At 38.1% G+C, this 25,825-nt stretch overlaps 2 protein-coding genes across 3 annotated transcripts in view; one reads left to right on the forward strand and one right to left on the reverse strand.

Annotated features, from left to right (window-relative positions):
- Positions 1-24,537, forward strand: part of LOC310895204 (uncharacterized protein) — a 127,560-nt gene extending 103,023 nt beyond the window's left edge. Inside the window, exon 3 of one of the 2 annotated variants that reach the window (XM_083826169.1) lies at positions 24,266-24,537. In XM_083826169.1, coding sequence (XP_083682295.1) covers positions 24,266-24,278 — 13 coding nt within the window. In that variant the 3' untranslated portion in view covers positions 24,279-24,537. Of the gene's footprint in view, positions 1-7,835; positions 10,368-24,265 lie in introns of those variants that run through there. The other variant, XM_083826168.1, reaches the window with a different exon arrangement.
- Positions 24,538-24,639: 102 nt separating this feature from the next.
- Positions 24,640-25,825, reverse strand: part of LOC310895203 (uncharacterized protein) — a gene marked incomplete at its 5' end in the record, with an annotated part of 34,419 nt that continues 33,233 nt past the window's right edge. Inside the window, one exon of the mRNA XM_083826167.1 lies at positions 24,640-25,788. The remainder of the gene's footprint in view (positions 25,789-25,825) is intronic.

Here is a 25,825-nt window from a genome sequence, read left to right on the forward strand (position 1 = left end):
AAACCTGACTCTGTGATACTGTCCTGTCCTGTAAATCCTGACTGGTGTTAAATATGTTTTGTGTTGGTTTCACCACAGCAAAATGCTTTCAATTGCTTTGCATACCCACAGTAAAATACTTTCATCGACAAATGCATTACTGTAAATGAAAAGTTATGGGGGAAATGCAGATGCTTAATTGAGGCAATATACATTCCATACACACTCTTTATAGTACACATCATCAATATATGTATGTGGATAAGTCTGCAGTTTGTAAGTTTTAAATGTATTAAACTAAGATTAGTTGTGAACAGCAAATAAAAAAGTAATTTAAAAAAAATTATAAACCTAAAAAATAAATCAGTGGATCTACCTTTTTTTTTTTTTTTTTTTTTTTTTCCCTAGGCATAGACAATTAGAAATTTTGATAAGCTTCCATCAGGAAAATTTCACCTCTGGGTAAAGAGAAGCCTTACATCTTGAGATAAATAGAAACATCTCTTCTGCCTGGAGTTCCATAACACATTGACAGTTCATGATTTCCTGGAGATCAGCAATCTTTACCTAGATTTCAGAGCTAGCACCTCTAATGCAGATCACATCCAGGAAGTTTAAGATGCTGAGGTGATATCTGAAATAGATCTTACTATTCTATTAACTTTGTGTACCAGGACTCAGGCAGGAGTGGTTACAGGGCAACCATCAGTGTAGTACAGAGATACCCAAAGTAGAGTTAAACCAGCTGGTTTAAATATGACAATGATTTTGGCCATAGCACTACAGGTAAATTCACACCATTTCTTGACAGACAAAATTAGCTCCATGCTGCTGCAGTTTGTTTCTGACACTCAGTGTATCTTCTTTAACTCTAGCTTAACAACTTTATGCTTAATTACAAACTTTAGACATTCTGCAGTGCTGAAATACAACTTTCATATTGTGCTTTGTAGCCTGAAAAGGTTCATTTGTTCTGTGTGCGAGTTATGTTTTTATGGGGCATTTAATGTTCGTATGTTCCTCTGCAGTACGGTTTGGCTGTCTTGGATGCTGCTTCACTTAGACAGTCATAGTCTTCAGCTACAAAAATAGCTATGACTGAAATGGCTTCTTTCCTTACTAAATTGAAAACAAAATATTATTGGTACATTAGCACACAAATATTGAAGATGACACTGCTTGAAAAGCAAAATATCTGGATTAGTGTCTTTGTGGTAATATAATAACTGCCTTTGCGAATAATAGGAGCCGTGTTTCCTACAGACTTGTGCATCATGTTTGGGTTCTCAGGCATCTAAGAAGGTGTGAACTATAATTACCTAAGGGTGAAGTAATCCTGTTTCTCCCCCACGAGTGGATTCTGGACAGGGATGTAGTAATGGCTGAACTCATGTTCTGTTCTTTCACTCAGAAAGTTTTTTTTTTCTGATTTCCTGTTTTCATGAAAAGAAGGTCTTCATTTCTGTGAGGTCACCCTTCTGATGTCTTTGTTTGAAATTAATAATCAGACTCAAAATTTACATGGAGAGGAAGAGATAGATACATGCACACATATAGATAGATAGATGCACACATATAAACATGAACCTCTTTCCTTAAGAAACCAGGATAAAGATAGTAATGAACCCCAGAACTACTTAAAGTCTGGTTCATTCAAGGCAGCAAATGACTGCCATCACTATGTTATACAAGTCAAAGCTAAGCATTAACTAAATACTCAGCATAATCTGCGTGTCTAATATGTCAGTACCTGAAGTGTTTCACACGGAAATATTTATACCAATATTGAAAATATTAATTTAGTTTTCCTGTAGAAGAATCTTTATCATTTTCAGCAGTTCTCATCAGTTTAAATATTAGCTAGAACTCAGTGGCTTTTTAATTACGCCTTTGCAATTGTGATTACTTTATACTTAACTGTGGGAGGTCTTTCATCCTCATTTATTCTTTTCTTTCAATTTCTAAGAAATGTCTTTCCATTAATAGCATTCCCAGCTTTCCGTTCACAAAAGAATCGCTTCTAGAATTGATATTGACACATCTACTGGGTAACATCTCTCTCAGAATAGGCTGGGATCTAATCATCTGCCTGAGTTGTGAACCTGAGTAAGAAGCAGCAGAGGTACTGCCTTACCACTCCGGCCGTTCCCCCTGCCATCCCGCCTTGCTCCAGAGGCAGCTGCCCTGGAAGAGAGCACCGAGGCAGGACACATGGTTGTGCCAGCTCATTTGACTTAATCGGGGCTAAAGTTTGGCACGTGTTAAAATACTGGGAGCCAATGGGGTCAGTGAAGGCACAGGCACACTCCTTTCTGACATAGCACCTTTGGGTGCAATAATTTCTAGCATGAGAAGTGGTGCGGATAGTTAGGAGAGGACACCAGATCACCTTCTCTGTCAAAGCCCATAGCAAGCAGTAGTGGTATAACATTTCACATCATCTCCTGGATTTCCAATATTCTCTCTTTTATAATAGAAAGAGCCTCTGTTTTCTAGTCTTTATCTGTGTCCTGCTCTTTTATGGGCCACAGAGGACTCATATTGAAACAGGAATTCCTAGGCCAGCCAAGTCAAATTAACTAAAGGTATATCAATGAACATAAATTAAACTTACAAAACCCATGTGTGGATAATCTCTGGAGGATTTTATTTTAAGTGGACTTAAAATAAAATTCAACATCAAACTGACTCGATCTAACTGATCCCTATTCACACCCTTTTGCTGCTCCCTTGTGCTAGCCCTGGCACTTGTGAGACGTGCACTGAACTAATCCCACTCACTAACCCAGAAAAACAAACAAACAAAAAAAAAAAAAAAAAAAAAAAGCAGCAAATGATATTTTTTTCCTAAGGCTACTGAGCTGCATCAGCCCAGCACAAGGGAGGTGGCATGACAAGATGGCTGGAAGCAGGGGCAAGGGAGCTGGACTGCCCTGTTTGGCAGCAGTGAACCCTTAGGTTTGCCCACTCATATTATTTTATTCTTTGATTTGAGGCACTGTGAAAGAGAGAGATTTAGTAGGCAGAGGGAGAGGAAAGACTGATAAACCAACAGATAGTTGAACAGCAGACACAAACAAGGTTTTGTTTGTATTTGCATCTCCAAATTGGACTTGCATGTGCATTCTATCAAGTCTACTAGGGTTTGTGCTCATCTGTCCTTCAAGGGAGAGATCTATAAGGGTCTGCATTTCTTAGCTGGGCAAATATTTCTATAAACTTTGTAGGAACTTAATATCTGCCAAAACATATCTGTCCCTCTGCAAAACTTGATTGAAATAGATCCTCTAAGTTATTACAGAACCCTCATAGACAAGAAGGTCTTGTCTGCACATAGACAGACAGACAGTGCAATAGCATAGGATATACTTTCTTAGAAAAAGAAGTAAAAAACAAGTAAAAGTGCCACATTGTTAATGCTTCTTTTTTATGGGAAGTTTTAAAAAAATCACAAACATGTCAAAATGGGAAAAGAAAAAATATTAATATTTTATAAATCATTATTCAAAATACATTGTCCAACCTAATAAAACTACAATCCAATGTATATTTTACACCTTTATGGATCTCAGAGCCTCACAGAGAGCACTAGCACATAATTTACCCATACATTAAGTGTAAGGAAAAGAAATATTTCATAAAGTGCATACCTTTTCAGGCAAGCAGCTTAGTAAAGACAACCTGAGATTAGAGATACTATTCCACCAAGGACCTGTCACCATATGGGTTGTAATTCTAATTTACAGCTGCAATAGCACATCCTGCATGAGCCTCACTTGATTCAATAACATTCTATTATTTCTAAGAGCTGCACAGTGAACCTTTATCAATCTCCCAATACTAAATATATCAAGATGTGACAATCACTCCTTTCCTTATGGATTAAATAACAATTTGAGATGTCATATTTGGATGTAGTGAGCAATATGCCTGCTGCCAACCATTGACAGCAAACCACAGTAGTTAATTTGACTCTATGGAACATTTGAAAGCAGGCGAGCTTGAAGCATGAGTGTAAAGCATGCTTGAGGTTTCACTTACACATTTCTACAAATAGATCATATATACCTATTAATATTTCAAGTTATTTTTATTTAAAATTATCTTCAAACATGGAGAAACAGAACAGAAAGGGATGCTTAGAGATCCTCTTGTTAATGAATTACCTTCAATTGAAATTCCTCTCACAAGTATCCTTACACAGAGGAAATATTTTTCCCCTCATAAACTTTACTCCCATTAGAGAACGTTTTATATCTTGACTGCAAAATAGAAAGAGATTCTCAAAGCCTGACAAGCCTTTTCCTGATTAAGGTAAACAGTGTAATTACCTATCTAAATTGTTAGTGTGCTTCAGTAGACTGAGTGACAGTTCTCACTCTTAACAGACTTTATTTTACCTGTCCACCTGGCCTAGATCATGTGCTATGCTTCAAATTCTTTATAAGCAGAGGCCCAGTCATTTAAATGCAAATTATCTCTGCCCATAAATTAGGAAAGAAGCTCTGAGTTTCTTTCCAAAATTCTACATTTATATGTCTAGAAGTTGGGGTTCTTTTAGAGATCCTTCCTGCTTGGGTGTTTTTCTGAGGACCTCTAAGCACAATCAGAAAGCTGGTATCAGCTCCAGACTTCGGGTTTCATCAAAGTAGGACACGGTTAGTGGGGAATTGCATGATGGCTGAGGCTAGATCCTGAGGCTAGATGGGAAATGGGTGAGAGCTACAAGGCCTCTTGCTTGGCAGAAATAGCTCAATGATGTGAAGTGTAGGCTGCTCTCTACCAGAGAATGTCAGGAAAAAAATGAAAATGAAAATGAAAATAAGAATAAGAATAAGAATAAAAATAAAAATAAAAATAAAAATAAAAATAAAAATAAAAATAAAAATAAAAATAAAAATAAAAATAAAAATAAAAATACAATGCTATAGGCATAGGTTGTTATGGCAGAAGGGGTGGACATACAGAAGCCAGTGGAAAGATGACCTTCGCTCATGCTGACAAAGCCTTCCCTGGCTCCTCTCGTGTCTGATTGACTTGCCTTCCTCCAGATGCCCCACTGTTTAGAGTGGCCAAGCCTCACGTTTCTGCACAGTCACAACAAAAAAGGCAGCACTGGCTTAAGCTGTACCAGTTCTCCACTGGAGGTTACTGCGCTCAGAACAAAGTCAGCAAGAGGGAATGGATTTTCATGTCTCAGCCAATTCTCTACAAAACCTGGTGCAGGGTTGCTAACTTCGAGGAGTGAGGCTGAACAGAGAGCTGGGGGCAGTAATTTCTTAAACTGCAAAAGCAAAAACTAGATTTGCCAGAGCTTGTCTGACCATGCCCTAACTCCCCTTTTTGAAGTGCACAACTAACCTAAGAAGAGCCAGCGCTGCCCATTAAAAAAAGTCTTTGAAGATACCTTTAAAAACTAAGCCAGGTTGATTATATGATTACGTATTTGTGTGAGAAAATAGCTGATTTCATCTCTAAAATTACAGGGGTATCTCAACTGTAAATAGTTCTGTATATCAGAAACAAATGCTCATTTGGAAAAAAAAATAGCCTGCAAACTGCTAAGAGAACTGTTAATGGGAATTAGATCCTTCGGATTATAGGTCACTGACTGAAATTCATCATAAGGCAGTAATTGGAGCCCTGAGGAACTTCAGTTGATCTGATGGTTCTCTATAACCCAATATGAAATAAGCTAGTCACTCCAATTCAGATACTAAGGGGTAGATATTACCAGTACCAGGTCTTTTCCTTCAGCCCCAAATAAACAAAGCAGTGCCAGCTGCTATTGTGGCGAGAAGCAAAATACTATATTTCTCATCTGAACATTTTCTTTTGTTCTTTGTGGAAGCCTGTTCATGGAATCAGATGAAAAGATGTCATTGGTACTGCACAGAAAGTTCTTGTTCTGTGGATGAATAATTCTATTTCCAATGTTGTTAATTCTCTGCCTTTCAGAAACATTAAATTAAGTTTCAATTAAATATGTCTGAAGTCATTTGACTGTTTATCTTTTTGTTTTCTACTCTATTAAACCACTCTACCTATGAGAAATGCATAGAAAGAAAAAATCACTGTGCCAAATTCTATTTTGAATTACTGGAGAACCGTTGTGCAGTAGTGTAAACAATGTTTTGGTACATCTGTTGTTGTTTTGGTCTTTTTATAAAAGTTTTTTGCTATTTTTTCAGCTTCCTGACGCTATAAATAGGCAACCTTTTTCAAAATCTCTCAAAAGTAGTAGTGTTCTCTACGTAAATGTTAATCAGCTTATGCAATGTATCATCCTCATGTCCCTTTAATGAGATTAAGCTCTTCTTGCTGAGTGCAAGGTTTCCTGAAGTGCTCTATTCTTCTTGCTGTTTTTTATCAGAGGAAGACCCCACCCTTCCCATGTCAGGTATTTTCGAACATGTAAAAAAGATAACCCCTGCCCTGACAGAAAAATTCTCTTTACCTGCTCTCTAACATTGCAGGGCAGGGTTCACAGTACATCTTGAAGCAGTGCAGTGACGACTGCTGCCATAATGGGGAAGTCCCCTTCCTAGCCTTCCACTCTTCTTTCGGGACCATGACTGACATTACATGTTTGTAAACTAAGACACAAATGTTAAGTAATATGGGTGTCCTTGCCCTTTTTGACACATCTCAGGCTATGGTTGACTGCACAATGTGTTTCTTTGGGCCACTGAGACATATTCAGGAGCCCCTGTCAACTTCCCAGTTGCACCACTATCACTGTTTCTTGAGGTACAAGGTGACAGTCTTGGAATTTATTCAGGTTAAAAACAGCCTTCTTTGCTTCTCCAGTATCTTTTTACCAGGTGGCGTCACATAGCTCCACCAAGAGTGGTATCAGCACAAGTGAGTGTGTGGCACATGGTTGCAGGGAGAAGTAGGGGATGCTTCCGCTGTTGCTGTAGCTGAAAAAAAGTCAAGTCCCCTGATATTACTCCTTAATAGTATGTCTGCAAAATAGAGTACAGTACCTAGTCCTCAGACTTCAGTTCATTGAGTCTTTGGGTAAAACTGGCACTTAGATGTGACAATTTTTTGATTATAAAAGAAAGAATAAATGTATGATGAAACAAATCAATAGTAACTTCACACTGCGTGCATATAAGTCTGCATACACACACATATACATACAAAGAGCAGTCTAATTCTTACCCATTAGCTGTACTTTACTGATCACTTTGAAGGACCGATGCAAGCAAAGCTTCACACTCTACAGTTTCCTAGTGCCCTTGGGTGTCTTATAGCAGGAATAGGGAAAAGAAACATGGAGAAAATGTTGCTTCTTTGTCTCCCCTGAAGCCAGCTTTAGGCACAAGCAAAATAGTCTGTTCCCAAAGGCTGCAGCCTTGACTCCACTACCTGCTTTGCCTTTGGAAAGCTGAGCTCTCTGCTGTTGCTGAGAAAACTGGGATGTCCAGGAAGCAGATAGTGTGGTGACCTCTGCCCACAGCAACAGATCTCTCTATCTCCCTCCCCATCTTTAGGCTTGCTGCTCCCACTGCTGCCTCTCGGTAGGATTTCCTCCTCATGCCCCAGCCTGCCTGCCTCCCTCCTCTCCTCAGCTGGGTGTAGCAGAGCTGAATGTTCTTTGCCTCTAAACCATTCCTTTCTAAGTTAATTCTTTCTAACTACTTTAGTCCAGGAAAGGCAGTGATGAAAGGTACTTACACCCTTTGTCTAAGTAACACAGTATTCTGAGACCATTTCTTGGAAGCAGATGACATGCAAGCATGTCTCTGCATATGGAAAAAAATAATATTTGCAAAAAATCTCACCCTTGTATCTTATTTAATTCACAGAAGTTTGGCACACGTAAACGCTTTCCTCCTTTTTCACAGGTACTGCAGTACCTTGTATTGGAGCAAGGAAGGCACTGGGGCTTGAACTAAAGCTGTAAAGCACTTTGCTGTGTCATCTATCTTCATTGTCCCTTCTGGGAGCCACAGAAACAGAGGACACACCCGGTCTGGGAACCAAAACCACCTAGCAACAGTAGCCTGCATGAGGGCTAGAAATGCTCTGCCATTTCATTTATCTTCTCCGTCCCTCCTGGCAACAGGAGAGACAGCAGCTGAAGGCACACCCCATCCGGAAACCAGAGACACCCAACACTGGACTCTGAGTAACAGCCTGAAAGAAAGCCATCCCATCCATCTCCTGCTTCCTGTCTGCAGTGCTGCACCTGGCACAGGAATCAGTTAGGTAAACAAATGCCATCACAGCTCTGAAAAATGACGTCAGCTCCCTGTGCTGATGAGAAATGCAGTCAGCCTCCTCGTACCACAGTGCAGTTTGTGCTTCCCACTAGCACATGAGCCAAGCCCGTTAGCTACAACCTCATCTCACTGCAAGCACGCGCCTGTATAAATACACCCCATTCACAGAGTGTCAAAAATACAGACTGGGTGCAATCCTGACATTGGTACCTGAAGACGAGGCAACAAACATTTCAGTATGCAGTTTTGGTGGGAGAAGAGAAATGTATTCTTCCCAGACTTCCTATTAAAAGCATCTTGGTCTACTCAGGCATATCAGCAGGTACAAGGTCTAACTACCTGGCACTTCATTTATTATCAGAATGTGCAAACTGGGAGGATGCAGCTTCTAGAAATTCTCACAGAGGAAATGTAAAGAGATCTTTCTCGTGCAATAAAAGCAAAGTCTTGGGCTCATCTGGAGAGCGTACTAAAGTATAGATTAAAGGTGTAACTTCAGTTTTCCAGACAGTGAATAGAAGTCAATGGATTTCATGCTTAGGTTCCTCACTTCACCAAGACTAATATTCGGAATAGAAGATGAAATCTGTTATGAATACAGGGATAGGTTTCAATCATGTTATTTAGAGTAACTACTGTCTTAGCCTACAGTTCCACTCATTTCACAGACAGTAGTTCTGGGTTTGTTTTATTTCAGAAATTATTTATTTTTATTTAGTTTGCTGTTTAATAAACTTCCGTGTTGGTACTTTCAGAAAATTTATTTTGGCTTTATTTTTACTGTTCATTTCAATTTTCCTTTCCTATATTTGTATATTTCTCTAACCTAGTGTTAGACTATGGAAATAAATCACTGTATATTTTTACTGTATGCTTATTACAGCCCTTTTGCCTTGAGCTGATCACATGATGTAATGCATAAACAAAGGAAGAGAGCATAAAATCAGACAGACAGCACTGCTATTTTCCAATATTTAAGATAGCAAACCCTCTTCGGTTCCAATGGTCTGCAAGCGCTAAAACCAAGAATTAATTTGGTGACAGTGAAAACAGAATTCATTTTATCATGTACTGAAAAGATCTACCAGTCTACATTGTGTAACTTGCCGATAGGGATCAGAGGTTGTCCATCACACCATCTGCCTTTCATTCAGCAGGCTTCCAATTTCCTACAGACAGTCGAACAGCTGGGAACAAGCCAGCCTGGAGGCGCAGAGCTGGGTGCTGTCAGCATATTGCTGGCATTGTAGCTCAGGGCATTGCACATTCTTTCCCAGAAGTCTTGTTGAAGTGCTCTTGAATAGGAGTGGTGAAAGGTCATGAGTAAAAGAGTAGTTGTAGGTCTGCCAGGAATGATCAAAGCCATCTTAAAGTATAACTCTTCATCCCTGTGAGGTCTTGCAGCCAGGTCTGCAAAACCTCCTCCCTAATCAATGGCATCGAAACCAGCAAACATGTTGAGTATTATTAGCATGATGGTTCTGACTGAATTAATGACAACGGTGGAAAAGCCCTTGTGTGGCTCCCATTACATTAAGATGCTCATTAGAGCATCTAATGGAATAACAAAAAGATTTGTCAAAAATTGCCTTTTCAAGTTCCTCTTATCAATACTGGCAAACAAAACAGTTTCTCACAAAGGCATTTTTAATTTAATTCCAAAACCATTTTGGAAACATAATAGTTCATTAGAGTTTACAAGACTTGAAAGCTTTTGATAAATCTTTCCAAGAATCTTAATTAGAAATGCTTAGAAAACTGCAAAATGTGAAATAAGTCCATTTCAAATGTTTCCAATTTGAGAACAGAAATGTTTTCAAACTTCTGATAAAAGCAGATTTCCAGCTTCTGATAAATTCTAATATTGATGTAAAGTTTGGTCTCCCAGAATGTCCCTGTTCTATGACTGGGCATTTTGCTGACATTTTATCCTTGGGTCAGTGCTTCCATTGTTGCTGCAGCTTAGACAACTGAAAATTGGAAATCCATTCATCATGTTAAGTTGCTTACTAGAATAAAAATACAAGGAAGCTACAATAGCCAGTCTTTCCATCTTCCCACTGAAAGTGAGTTCATTGATTTCTCCATGGAAGTGAATGCCAAAGAAGAGCATTATCCAGTGGTTAGGGTACAAAATTAGAAGTGAAACTACATGTCCTCTCATGCATGCCATTAGCTAGGTATTTGGCAAGTATAACGTGTCCATTCCTCATTGAGCCTACCTGCAAAAACTTCACAATATCAATATATAGAGCAGTGCTTGGAATACCTGAATACATATGCGAAGATGTTGCAAAGTGTTCCTTTGCCTAACGAAGTAATGCTTATATGGCTGAGATGTTCATTCCACACTTAGTTTCTTACTCAATCCGCAACTTTAACTTTGACTGAGATGAAGAACGTTTGTAGTTATTAAATTACTGAAATTTCCTGAAAATTGTCAAATAAGCAGAGAGATCCAAACTGGCACTGCCATGCTATCCTCACTGCCCCTTCAGAGAAGTGCTGCAGTGTAATCTCAAGCATTACTTGTTCTGTTTGTCCTTCCTACCACACAACTGTTGTGTACATCAGAGCGAATCTATCTACATGTATGGAGCTGCAACTCAGTCACTGAATATGCTGTTTCTTCTCACCTTGTAAAGGCATATGGAAGGATGGTATGGATACTATAGGATGAAGGGAAGAACTCAGGGGATTCATGTAAGGAAGCTGGGGTTTCTGTCCCTCTTTCTGAAAGCAGATGTAGGATGCATCTGCATAATAGACCAGGCTTCACTGGTTCCTCTGTTCATGGAATAGTTTATTAGTAATAATCAGTCATGATCTAGCAATAGCTTTAAATTCAAAATCAATTTCTTTATGTTCCCTTGCTTTTATATTGTACAAGTATATGAAAGCCTTCATGCAGAAGTCATGTCGTCTTCAAAAATGTGTTTGCATTTAATCTTTCCTAGTTCGTGTTTGTAGAGCATCCACTTCAGTTATCACATTTCAACTAAGCAGGCAGTAACCTCCATTTCAAGGGTGGCAATTCATTAAATTACATAGTTCTATTACTTAATATAGTCAGGCTTACCCTGAGAAAAAAGCAGTGTTTTAGGGACAACCTGCCAAGAAAGTGACTCCAATTTAAATTAAGGTAATGCAACATTTGTGTAAATACTAGTTTAATCTCCTGCTATTTTGTTTTATTTTAAACCACTTGGGACTGGTATACACCTGACTGAAATAAAGTGTCTCTGTAGTAGCTTGCACTCAATTAAATTGGTTTTAAACTGACTTGAGCTAAGCAGTGAAGCATTTTAGTGCATACAAATACATAGAATTTTCTAGCAAGTTAGCTAGAAGGACAAAATACCTTTCCTAAAGTTGTCCTCTTGAAAATGAAAAGCAAATTAACTTCAAAGGAGTTATTTGCTAATCTTTAAACATGAAATGAGTTACATAAGAGATGCAATGCTAAAGAAACAAATTATGTCTCAGTTTGCGTGCTAATTCTGAAGGCGAGGGGAGGGAGGGGAGGAATGACGTTATTCTAGTAGTGATACGTGAGATTTTCTTAATTGTTCATATTTCCATCCCTTTTATTTTTTTTTTAATTCCCTATTGAAGTTTTTTCAGCCTTTTATATTTTATAATAATAGCTTAAACATTTTACATGCAATTTTTTGCTGTTGGAAATCATTTAAAATGCTCTGAAAATACACTAAAAACGTAGCAGACAAAAACATCAAGATGGAAGCACATTTCTTTATATTTCAGCAGGAATCCAAACAATAAATTTTAACACTAGAGCATTTCAACTACATCTTAATCTGATGACAGTGAAATAATATCTCAATTACATTCTCTGCAAAAGAAATGTTCCACATTGTGTCATAATGCAATAGTAATTGAGTTTAGCAATTGTGATATTACTATTTCTTTTTTTATAAATTTATTTTTGTAAGCTAGTGAATATTCAGTACCATGCCAGTCATAAATGAAGCTTGCTTCCTTCCTTCCTTCCCTCCTTCCTTCCTTCCTTCCTTTCTCTTCCTTTCTCTCTTCCTTTCTCTCTTTCTTTTTCTTTCTTTCTTTCTTTCTTTCTTTCTTTCTTTCTTTCTTTCTTTCTTTCTTTCTTTCTTTCTTTCTTTCTTTCTTTCTTTCTTTCTTTCTTTCTCTCTTTCTCTTTCTCTTTCTCTTTCTCTTTCTCTTTCTCTTTCTCTTTCTCTTTCTCTTTCTCTTTCTCTTTCTCTTTCTCTTTCTCTTTCTCTTTCTCTTTCTCTTTCTTTCTTTCTTTCTTTCTTTTTTCTTTTTCTCTTTCTTTCTTTCTTTCTTCCTTTCTCTTTCTCTCTTTCTATTTTTCTCTCTTTCTCTCTTTCTCTCTCTCTCTTTCTTTCTCTCTTTCTCTCTTTCTTTCTCTCTTTCTTTCTCCCTTTCTCTTTTTCTTTCCGTCTCTCTCTCTTTTCTGTTCTTCTTGTATCACTTGTTGCAATGTATCCTTTCATAGCTATGTAGAAATTTCTGTGGTTCTGTGTCAGTCAGTCGACTTTTCCCTTAGAATTTACATTGTATGTTTTGTATTTTTTTCTCATCACCTCACAACATGGATGAAACAGCTATTTTCACAATAGCCTTGTGAGTTAAAGAATCTAATTGTTAGGTTGCTTTAGGAATGAAGATCTAGAGAAATTAAACAATTGAGGTCATCTGCAGACCATGGCAGACCTGGCCAAAATGAAGGTGAATGGAATCTAAATTGTTCTCATTGTAGGCTAGTCCCTTAACTCAGAAACTCTTCTTCTTTCCTTGTCTGAAGTCAGACTCGGATATCAGCAAGGAATCAACCAAACCACCACACCTCTTTCCCCAAACCCGTTTCCTTATTTGCAAAATGAGATGATACTGCTTACAGTATTTCAGCCGTTACTTCCATGAAGTAAGTAAAACCAAAATATTTAATATCACTGAGGAAATGGATGTTCAAACCAGTATCTCTCAATCTTTTTAGATCAGGACTGTCTTTCCTTGAATCCAGTCTTGAAGGTCTGTGGCAACCTAATAAACTATGCTTCTTACTCCCCACTGTTAAAAAGCACTTACATAACTTCCAGTAAAACACATGCCCCTGTGCAAAATCTTTCTTCAAATCCCACATCTCAGCTTCCAGCAAAACAGTAATTCACAGATATCATCCATGCCCTCATCAGCAGAGATACAAAAGTATTTTTTTTCTGGCTAAAGCTTTATCTGTTCATCCCTTATCCTCTTAATAGCCAAGAGTTGAACACATGCAGATTAACTTGCAGTAAAAGTTCTCCATTTCTGATAACGTTTAGCCTCTTATCTATTAGCCTTGATATCTCTGTCTATTGGCATTTCATCTTGTAATTGTCTTCTACCTCTCTCCTATGTCTTTCATCAAATAGTTAATATTTCATTCCCCTAATACTTTTTTTAGGTTGGTTTTCTAAGGTTGCTAACCATACGCAATTTTATCATCTATTAATCCTCATTTTTCTCCACCCTTTCTCCCTCTAGTAAGTTTAGAAATTTTTGTCCAAAGTCAATCATTTTTGACAGTGTGTGTGTGCATACCTTAGAGCTCACCACCACATTTTCTTCTGCATGCCAAACTGGTGACTTAGTCACAGACGTGCTATGTGTAGGGAACTGTGTAGGACAAATGAAAAGTATTGCTGGGGCTTTGTGGGATGTAGTGCTTTCTCAGTGGGAGTGTAAAGTAAGGGAGAAGTTCCTCTTAGGTTATTGGATTATTTAGAAATATTTTGTAGAAAAGATACTCATATAGTTACATAATGGAAATATATATATAATAAACACACATCACAATTGAAATATATTTTCCATGTATTGATGGTGATTTCCCAACACAAACAGGTGATATAAAGCTAACTGGTAAATCAATAGACAATAAGATAAAGCAAATTTTTGCTATCAGGATGACCCTGGTTTTTAGCAGTGGTATTTACCAGAACACAAGTCAGCCTAGCCTCTTTGGATCCTTTGATGATATGGACCAGTAATACCTTATGAGAATTTTATTTGGCATTCTTGACTAAATAAAAACAAGACAGCACAGGAGTTTACAAAGGAATTTAAGTGCTAAAAATCTGGTGCTAAAATTCTGAAGTGCAGTGGCTCTGCCCTGTCTCATTTTGCTTCTACTTGCACAGGTACAGTAACAACTAAGAGAGAAATTGGAGTGAGCAAATAGAGAAGATAACTTTTCAAACTCTATAGCAAGATTTGACAGAACCTATCTGCAAGAGTTTTGTTACACCATCCGACCTAGTAATATTTGCCCTCCAGTTGCTAACCCAGTGACTTGCAGTTGTGAATATGTCTATGGGACACAGTTTAGTGCTATGCACAGTTATTTATCTAGGTCCACTCAGATGGTGGCAATGTGGCTTAATGAGAGCAATGCACAGAGAACTCAAAGTGACAACATATATAGATATACCCCAACCAGAAGAGAGGAAATCATAAAGGCAACTTGAATATCCTTTCCGCCATGTTACAGATTTGTTATTATTTCTAGAATGTGAAATGTATAGAGAAAAAGAGTTGGGAAATTCTAGGGTTGATTTTAAGTGACTTAACTGAGATTTTTGTAAGAGTGTAGCTGTGGCAATCTAAGATACGGGTGGACTAAAGATGCCAAGAGCTTGGGCATCCTGGAGAATTTCAGCTTCATCCTGCCAAGATAATATCATACAATGTGTCTGTCAGATTAATGTGGTCCTCATCTGAATGGGGCTGAATAGCTTGGCTACAACTGTCATATGATACAAGTGAAAACTGGATGGATTGATCCAATTCAGCATTAGCTTTGGTCTGGATGATCTCCTCAGTTAAGAATGATTACTTCAGCCCTCAGCTAATAGAGACAAGGAGTTTATGCTTCAGTCGTTTTAACAGAGATTCCCGCTCTTGTTTACAAACTTGATACTTACTGTAGGAGGAAGATGTAGCTGAGATTTATCTCCAAGAATAGCATTGACCCATCCAAGACCAAAACTATTAATTCATTGTTGATAGCATGCCAAGTCTTGACACTGTGTTCATAAAAAGGCTAAAAACTTAGGAGTGCAAATACTGATAGACAGGGTAGTTTAGGATACCCTTATGAATTCGCTCCCTCCAAAAATACAGATGTAAGAAAGTGAACTAGCTGAATGGTTTTTCTGTTTCAGAACTGTTCTCTTAGGCAACTACAACAAAGTATAAAGTAATATTATTAAAACTGAGCAATAACTGCTATGGTTTAGCTGCACTGATAATAACATATTACGAGTGTTCTGAAAACCTGTTTTTATCAGCGAAAGGAGAAAAAAAGAGCATGCATGTAGTGAACCCTTCTACCAATGTGTTCAGACACTTCTGCTGCACCTTCTCTTTTTTACATCTCTTCTTTCCAGTGATTTTTTTTTTCACAGTTCTTCCTCAGATCTCCTGGTTGCTTGTTGCTACCTTTTTATCTAGCTGTGGGTGTGTTCGTTTTATGTCTACCTAACAACTTGTACCAGAAATATGCTTCTGTTTCTCATAAATCATTTGGGGTGTATCAGTATCAGAATTATTTTGACATTAAGTAAAACAATTTTTAGAAAAACAGATTAGGGATCTTATTTTATTTAGGGTTTAGTATATGTTGAAATGTATAATATTATTGCCAAGGTTTTGTGTTTTAGCTAAAAAGAAAATAATTTCAAAAATACTACTTTGCTCTTACTTTCTTTTCTATTTGGCTTTTCAGCAGGCTTTTTCCTTTTTTTGTTTTTTTTTTTTAATGTATATATTAAGTTCTCCTTTATTTCTCACTTATATGTGGACTTCAACATGCTATAATTAATAGAAAAGTATGTATACTTCAGGGCTTTGCCAGAAATCAGGAGACAAATCAAAAGAGATTTATTTACTTTTTTGTACCATGTATATGTTTCCTAACTGGCTGATAGGATTTTGGAAACTTGAGGATCTCTTTTGAGACAAATAATGGAATTGAGAAGTCTCTCTCTGCTTATTCCCAGCACAAGATTAATGAATGGCAGAGATTTCTTATTTTTATTCTTTCAACTCAATCACAGAATTCTAAATATATAACACAAACAGCATATACTCCGGTAGCTTTTGGCTTCACACAAAGCATGGTCAGAAACAAAGCTGAAGTAGGTGCACAGTAAGTATTCTGTTCCAAGCCATAAAAAAACATGCTGCTTTCCAGTTCTGGTTCTCCAGCCCAGATGAGCACAAAGGAATGTGGGTGGAACTCGCCCTCCTGCCAAGGCTATTACCTAAGCCCTATTTTGATTGGGATTTAAGTGGTGCACAGGCCTTGCGCTGCACGGGATGGAAATGGAAAATCACAGAGGCCTCTGTAGACCTTCCCTCAAAGCCAGGCGGTGGGACTGTATGTGTTTTTTTTCCATGGCTGTGAAGCAAAGCCGCCTCTGTCACAGAACGCTGGTCAGCGGTCAGGGGACTGCTTCGTACCCCTGCGGACATAAGGTTGGAGGGAATTGTACAACCACGTCTTTCTCGTTCCTATCTGATTGGCGCAGAGAGGGACTCTAAGAAAAGGAAATCCTAGGTTTGCTTTTTCTCAGCAGTTGTAGCCTAAAAAGGTGTGTCTTAATATAATTCTTAATGAATGCCAGAAACTGGTTAATGCTACTTTGCAAAAGATTAAAAAGGGAATGTCTGAAGGGGATAATGTAAGCATGGGAGGATTATATTTTAATAAAATTAATCCCACCTATAAAGGAGGACTGTAACAGTGTCCATCTGGACAAATCCAATTTAACCGTCTGAGAAGCTGCGTTAAATTTGCTCAATGCGTTTCGTTAAGAGAAAGTGGAAAACCAGTAAAATCCTTCTCTTGTTAGGTGAAAGAAAATGACTCCAATTTGCTGGAAAAAAAAAAAAAAGAGATCTTAAATCCCGAGGTTTTCAACAAAAGTTGAAATGCATCATCCTTAGGCCAAGATAGGCCGAGGCAGGCCTATCACATCACCCCAAGGCAGACTGTTTATCTCAGAAAATGGAGATGCAGGGAGGAATGGGTAGGGTGGACACCCTTGTCATGCATCTCCTCTAGAAAAGTAGTAAAAATGTGGTGAAAACCCACTGTTTAAATAGCTGATCAAAAGCCTGAAGCTCCTTGATTCCACCACAACAGAAAAATGCTCTCATCCAAACAGCTCATTACACACACACAGAATTTAGTGCATTCTCCCTGGCTCCAGAATAGATGCTGAGGAAGAAAATAGCTCTGTCTCATGCACTCTCCTCATTTTTATTTATTTATTTATTTTTAATACAAGGAAATGTTGGTTCTTGCCAAGAAAAAAGGTTAGTCAGCTGAAAACGAAGTTCTCCTGGCTGCGCCCTCACATGTTGCTGCTTGTGCAGCTGAAGCACCTGTGCTCCGAGACACCAGAACCTTCCGGAGGGAAGCAGCTGTTGCCTCCCCACCCTTTCCCTGGCTCCAGGGTGAGACCCATGGAGCCCCTCACACAATTCTGCTGCTGGTGAGCTCTTCAAGGCAAATGAGTTATGTACGGCTGCCAAAAAGGGTCAACATGCCTGAGAAACGGGGCCCATGGATCTGTACTGCAGGGCCTCGCTGTCTGCCAAAGACATTAGGGTCTGGCTCTGGAAGGGTCTGGAGGTGTAAAGCCCACAGGCCCGACTCAGCTTGGCAAGAAGAGATCTAAAATGTCTGAATGGAGCCACTGTGCATCAGCCTAGTGTGCAGACAGAGCAGAGCACGTCATTTCAGTAAAGCCGGAGTCTGCTCAGAGAGCAAATGACATCGCTGGAGCAGTAAGAGGCACTCAGTGTGGGTCTTAGATGTTGCTGAGTCTTGTGTTGTGTTACAGCTGTAGATGACTGTTCTTGTGCCAGTGAGGAAGAGGTAACCGGTAAGTATGTCAGTTGTAGAAACATATATAGATATTATATGCTAAAGCCTGTAACAGAACCTTCAGCCTACTGAATAAAAACACTCCCAAGGGCGTGCCAATATACCATCTCTCCTTGGCAGATGAGATGTTAGCTCTGTGTGATGAGGATAATGAAATTCATGAGGAGGAAATTCCTTTGACACAACTGGCTAACCATAACTTGGTAGCCTAATGGCTCCCATTGTGCCGTCCCTCAGAACCGAGACCAACTTTGATGTCTTAAAAAAAAAATTGTCATGCAGAAAAAAATCCCTTGGCTCCAATACTTTTATTCAGGAGTCGCATCTTCCACATGGATAATGAAGCTGAGAATGTGAGAATGAGTAAGAGCTAAGATAAATAAATCTGGCTTCAGCCAGTGGTAAGCAGAGACTTTGCATCCTGTTCTATCGACTATATACAGTTTTGCTTTAGAGGTTACAACTATTAGTCTTCTTATACTAAATAAAAAAAAAAAGTAAACTTACTAGAGGACTGACTATCCGACTGTTCCTCTTACAATCAGAAATACATAATTCTGTGTTCCTTGTATCTGTTTTTGAATAATCTAACAATTAGCAGGACTGTTTAAGGTAAACACGTCCTTCAGAGATTAACTGCAGTGATAGACCTGTTTCATCAAAATGGATTAAGCACTGAAGGATTAAGTCCAGAGTCATGTGCTTCCATCACTGATTTTCCCTTCTGATATTCCTTCACATGTAGTAATATGGTGGCTCTTCTAAGAGGATTGGATACCTTTATCTCTTCATTCTTGCTGGTTTTTCTGTGGACCATGGCTAACGTACAATGCATTTGCCTCAGCTTTTCCCCCTATGTGACTGTTAAGGTCTTTAGCTGAATGTTAGCATCTGAGTTGGAGAACAGCTTCCAAACCATGTGGATTGGGTGATAAGACTGATGACATACTTTGAGACCAATTAGTGGAAAAGACTGATAATATATGCATTCATGAAGGACTGTTACTTGAACCTAATCTTACATATTAAAGGAGAGCTCTTATTCTAGCAAGCAAAATTGAGTTGGTTATTAATAATGCAAGGATGGTTACTGAGGGAAATACTTAGCTCATATGAGTGAATCTTATTAGGAGAGACTGGAAAAGCAAAATTCAAATGGGATAAGTGCAGCTTAGTGCTTCTGCTTGAAGCATTGCTGTTGCAAACAGAAATCTCCCAGATTTATGCTTGTGTTTTCTTTTATTTGCCTGTGGCCACACCACTTAGGTCTGAGATTGCATCAGCTCTTACAATGTAAGCAGAGTCCAGCTGGGATAGTACTACTGTAAAAATAGCAAGGAACAATGCTTCTGCTTTTCTTGAGTGGCAGCTTTTCTCTTATGGCAACACTGACCCTATGGATTACTCTGAAAGCAGTGGTGCTGAGCTACAGGTGATGCCAAATAAGAAAGAATTCTTAATTATGTCTTATTATTGAAAATCCCAAGATGGCTTTTTTTTCCTGGTAGACACTGACCTTGGATAAACAGATGAGACTCTGCTAATATAGTTACTTCTGTACAAAGGAGGAGATTATGTCCTTGTGCCCCCCAGGGGGCATAGAGCAGAAGATGCAGCCTTGCAAGAGAAGGCACAAATTTTTGCATTCAGGGCTATGGGGCAAAAACTAAGCAAGGGCCTCAAGATAAACACCTCTGAATGAAAGCAAACAAAACAAGTGGATAAATGTCTCAGACAGAAATCAAAGTAAGCAGCACAATAACCAGTCACTTCTGGGGTCCTTATTTCCTTGTCAGCATTGAAAACAGTGTTTCATTTCATAGTCTTTTATACTAGGACCTGTGCCTGAATTCTTTCAGTATGTTCAAAGATATGGATGTGTCATCATATGCTTTCTAGTCAACATTATGTTGTCCTCTAAAAGTATGATGCACAGATGATTTTCAAAGTATTTTTAATGTGGTTGCTTAAACCAACACACATTATTCTATATTGATCTGATATAGTTAAGTTTCAAATTCAGACCATGCCTGTCTAAAAGTTTTATCCTATATTTATAAAACTTAATGAGTTTTAACATTGATTTAATCTATACAGGAGTAGGCCTTAAATCCTGTAGGCACTGATAGATGTGAAGGACATTTCAGATGACAGGGGGAGATGTACTAAATTACAAGCTGAAAAAATTCAAACCCACAGTGGTCTGCCCCAACTATTTTTCTTGTCAGACTATGGGGAACAGATACTTTACTGTAGTTATGCACCAATATGTTCTCCATAACATATTTTGCATGTAAAATGTGACACACAGTTCTGGGGAAAAAGTATTAAGTTTCTAGAATCTTTTAGAACAAATTTTCATAATGCATATATAAAAAGATATAATAAGTAGGCTGAGTCCACAAAATTATTTATTATCTCTTCTGTCCAACCTACCTCTAAAAACAAATAAACTGCTTCACAGAGTGTTATCAATTGAAAGCTATTTGTTTTTCATTTAATGTAATGTAAAGTACAAAGTGCAATTTTAAATTTAGTTTTTAAAGTTAAGGGTGAGAGGTTAAATATATCCAAGGTTCAAAAATATTTTAAAATATACCTGTCTACAGTTTGTTTGGATTTTTTAAATGACCATTAAACTTCTGTATCCCATTTGTGACACCTTAAAACAGCTTCAATTTTCAAACAGCCAACACCTCCCGCTTTCTGGATACATAGTCCCTTCAAGCAGATAGAAACTTCAAAAAAGTGAGTGAAAATCCAGTTTATAGTTCCCATATCTCTCCCTTACATTCAGATTCTCAGGATTAATTCTCAGAAAACCTTTTAACCAGTAAGGAGCTACCCCATGAGGTTTATCATTCACAAAGCCAGACCATATGCTTCTCTGGGAAATAAGTATTTCTAGCTAGCTTATGGAAGAATAGACAACTTAGACTGAAAAGAAAGGGCACTCTAATGTCAACCGTAAAGACAGATATCCCTTTAAGAGTGATACATACAGGTTTTATCAAAAAAAAAAAAGTTTTTTTTAGGTCATTTTTATTGATATAGAGATAAGCTGTAACAGAATTTGATCTCGCTTTTGCTAGCGTAATACAGAAATAATACCACTGAAATCATTAGGATTACTCTGCTTTTATATATACAAAATTCTGCCCTGTCACAAAATATGTTTCTTTTTGCTCTTTGTTCAGTCTGACAGATCGTAATTGGTATTGAGGCCTTTACCTTTATAGGTGATAGGATTAAAAAGTAGGAACATTAATATACTAAGCAACAGTGAAGGATTCAGTTTGTCTTCACCTTTCTGGCAGTGAAGAGTGCAGAATTAAGTGCTCTGAGGGTCACTTATACAGCATAATAACCTAAATAGACTAGAACTTGCCAATTTTTTAGACGAAAAATACTTACTTCCCATTTCAGTAATGTCTCAATAGTCTCTGTATATGTAACCCAAATTCCAATAACTTATTTCAATGCTTTTCAGAATTTTGTTTCGTGAATAAGTTAACACACGGTAAGCTTAGAGTGAGAACTTTATGATAGTGAAAACAGATGTTGTATGTCATTATTGTATATATATCGTATATCATAAAGCAATGTAGCTTACCTCTATTTCATCATAGCATAGACAACCTCATGTTTACTACATAGTCCAGATATGCACCCTGGCAGTTAACATGCAGTAACAGAAACACTTTAAGTTCGTACCCGTGCTTCTTCTGTAGTAATTTGCACATGGGACTGTACTTTGCACTGCAGCCTCCTTGCTAATTTCTTGTACATTCTTTAGCAAATAGTCCTCATGTAAACATGTGAAGAAGCCAATATTTCTAATTCCTTTCTCATTTCTTTTCTCTTTCCCTCAATGTTGATTTGTATACTATATATTTTTTCTCCAAGACATCAGTGTAGGTGTTAAATGACCTAAGAGAAGTAGTAGTCTTTCGCTTTGTTTTTATAAACACAGGATTCAGCAGTCTTGGTTTCTTGGGCTCACATTAACCAAGTTCTTATCTGTTCTAGCTCCTTCATGTTACTGCTTTTCACCTCCTTAACGTTGTTGGACCAGTGGTGTACCCACATGGTATTTTTCAGGTGCACAGGCCTCGCACACCTCTATGTTAGACTGGAGGGTATATAGCACTGTAAGCCTAGTGCTAAGCCCAGTTTGGTATATCATACTGTTCAGTAGGGCATTTTAGATCAAGCGTGGAATTGCAGTAACCACAGCTACACATCTAGCTCATAGCTGGTTAGCTCAGGCTGTAAGCAAGACATGTGCAGACTTATCCCAACAGGATTAAGAGCAGGATGTTCCTTTAGTTTAGGTGAGTATCAATTCAGTGAGTATGTTTTCATTTTTAGTCAGTTCTCTAAGTTGAAAATCTAACCCAATTTGCATTCACATTGTTGAATCTAAATCCGAGATTGCCTGTCCCCTAGCTCAGGCCCCAAATTTGCCAAACCTTAAAGGGACATTCAGTGAGATAAGTTAGGATCAAGCTTGCAAATAATAAGTACATGTCTTTTGGGAATGTACTTTGGTGAATGGGTAGACGTAAAACATCTTTGGAACTAAATAGGCTTATTTTTCCTCCATACCAACTTCCTGTATCAGCTGAGTGGCAGTTCCGTCTGCTGATTCCAGGGCCTTGCCCCCCCAAGGCAAGATGGGGAAACAGCTCATGAGAGACAAATGCAGTTTTTCCTCTCGGTATCATCCTAGCAATGTGAACACTTAATACTGCTCAGCTGCTGGAAGGAGAAGGAATTGGATAAAGGAAAAGTTCATGTAGCTCTGGAGTTCCCCATCTCTCTCCATTGTAGAAGAAATTCCCCAGTGCCAGCTGGCTAGTTGTGCCAAATAGTTGATCCAATCCCTTCTGCCTTACGGAAAGGAAAAAGAGAACTCTTCAGGCAAGCTCCCATATCACCTTAGTGGAATCATGGAAACTACTGTTGCCTCTGTCCTCACCTTCCCTTGTCTTTCTCCCCTGCAGAGACCAATGCCAGACATGACCAGTGTTCAATAGATCGGCTGTGCCAGAAGGCTGACCTTAAACCCTAGTTTAAAATACAGTGTAAACATCATTGGCCAGGAGTCAAACAGAATACTAAAATCACCTTCACATCCATCATCTGGAAACATTCTCTGGGTAGCTAATTAAAAATCCATTTCCTAGACTCTGAGGAATATCAACCTGTTTGATTCTCAGAGGTGAAAATATTAAAAGTTAAATATACAGCAGATAAATTATCAGGTCACAATTCTTTATCCAATATTCTCCCTGTCATGGAAAAAGTATGTAATTTAAATCTGTCAAGAGGCTGGAAACTGTGGAACAAAGACCTGAAACTGAAATACCTTCTTTCAGACATTGTTCTTACTATACAAACAAAGTCTACAGAAGAAGAGGCCTCTCTGGAGGAATCTCAGTCCGCTGTTCAGCTGCGAAATGATCAAGTGAAAGTATTCCTCCTCTACTTAGTATATGACTTACCCATTGGCTACATGGTTTTTAGTTAGGTTATTTGTTTGTCTTGATTTTTATATCTTCCATAAGAAAGTGACATTAACAATTTCATAATGTTACCTTAAATAATCTGTGTTCATTAAAAATATTTTGCTTTTATATTCATCTAGCTTTTAATGCCCTGGCTTTTTTCCCCTTTCCAAAATTTCTCCTATTCAAGTACAACTCTGTTTTCCTTTAACTGACTTAAAATGATCCTTAAATGCAAAGTGTGAGTTTTAAGACACTGAAGCATATGAACAAGGGGAAATAAGAAAATGTCTTTTCAAGATCTTTTTGAGTATGGTAACAGTTTCCTCCTCCTCATTCATATAGAGGAAGAAGCAGATTGAGTGGAGCTGCCAGTTTAAAGAGGTGGGAGAGGGGTCAGTACATGTAGAATGGGGAATACAGAGGATATGTCTACATCAGCAAGAGGAATAGACATGTAGAGTGAAAGGGTTAGAGCTGAGAACCCAATATCCATGCTGTACACATTTCAGGGTTTATAGCTCATGAAGTAAACAGGACAACATATCTCTGATGTTTCTGTACCCATTTCTGCAGTCTTTTTCATTCCTCTCATTGTTTTTTAGGTATAACTGCTAGAAGGACCTGCCTAGACGTGCTGTGCAAAAGATGCTGAGGGCAGCTTCTTCATTATCAGGTAGGGTGTGTTCACCATCCTTTCTGCAGAGTCTCATGCTTGTAATAACTTCATTGGTCTGAAATTTAGGAATAAAAAGACCTTTTATTTTGTTGCTCTGAGCAGAAGTTTGGGGAGGACCAAAAACTGATGAACAGGGTGGGTTTGCTGTTCTATGGCTATGTCTAGAATAATGCAACAGGGAGTAAGACCTAATGAGACAGACCTGATGACATCTTCTATTTATAATGCAGGTATTTGGACCATCTCCAAAAAACATCACTTTGACAGCTGGGCTACATACATTTTAAACCGTGAGGAAAATTAAAAATATATCCAATGTTTTCAGTTATTTTTACTAGTTCTAGTAAACATTTACAAGTCTGTACTTTATGACATGTTGTTAGCACTTTTGCCACATAATTTCTTCTCTTTGGAGAGGTTCTGATGCTTGTTTTTGATATGCCTCAGCAACCTTACTGATTTGCAGAACAATAAGAAAATAGCACAATAATCAAGATAATACAAGTTATCCTATGCCTTTGCTGCATTTGACATGTATTATGCTTTTATCAGTGATACCAAATCTCCTGTAGTATCACCTTGAATGTAAGAAAGAAAGCAAAAGGACAATCAATCAAGGCTTGATTCAGAAAGTCATGTGTTATACAGATTTTTTCAGTCTAAAAGCAGTCTTGAAATTGAGCATGGAGCAGCAAAAACAAAAGTTATATGAACTACAAATTTCCAGAAACTATTTGACAGCATCATGATGAATCATTCTGAAACATATCTAAATATTCAATATGTCAAAAAGAAATTAATGAGTCTTCATATAGGACTCAGTCTAAGGTAGGATCAAGGTGAGTACATGTTAAAATGTTTAATGTAGACTGTGTTGAATAGGAAAGTGTTCTTTCATATTTTATGTAAGCATTGTCATTCATTGCTTATGAAAAAAAAATGTCTTGCTGTAACACATGCATTGCCAAGTTCAGCAACAGTACATTAGGAGAATTGGATTTTGCTGACAACATGGTTTTTCTAGGTGATATCTCAATTAGCATCCGAGCAGATTGAAGAACTACTCAGCATCAAGAAGACTGAGTTAAAAAACAATTACGAAAAACACCCAGAAAGAATTTCAGAAGTTCCAAATCAAGTATTATCTTAAAAGGCAGAGGAACAAAAGAGGTATTTCAGTTTGCATATCTGCTCTGGGCAGCAACCCAAGAATATGAGCATGGTTGTACTGGGTCTGTGTAGCCCAGTATCCTGTTTCAGATGGTTGCCAAGCGGGGGTGGAGGTACTAGGCTCAAAGCTATGAGTTTTTCTGCAGCAGATTTTCTGACTGTCTTGCAGAGTCTTGAGTTTATGTCCTACACTTGACATCAGAATTTAACAGACACAACCCCTCCTGCTGGTGGCAATTCTTCAGGTACACACCAAAGGCAGTGATCAAAAGCAGATGTCTGTGGAAGAGTGCAAAAATAGAACAAACATATAATT

This window comes from Anser anser (assembly GCF_964211835.1).
Source record: "Anser anser genome assembly, chromosome: 2".
NCBI lineage: Eukaryota > Metazoa > Chordata > Aves > Anseriformes > Anatidae > Anser > Anser anser.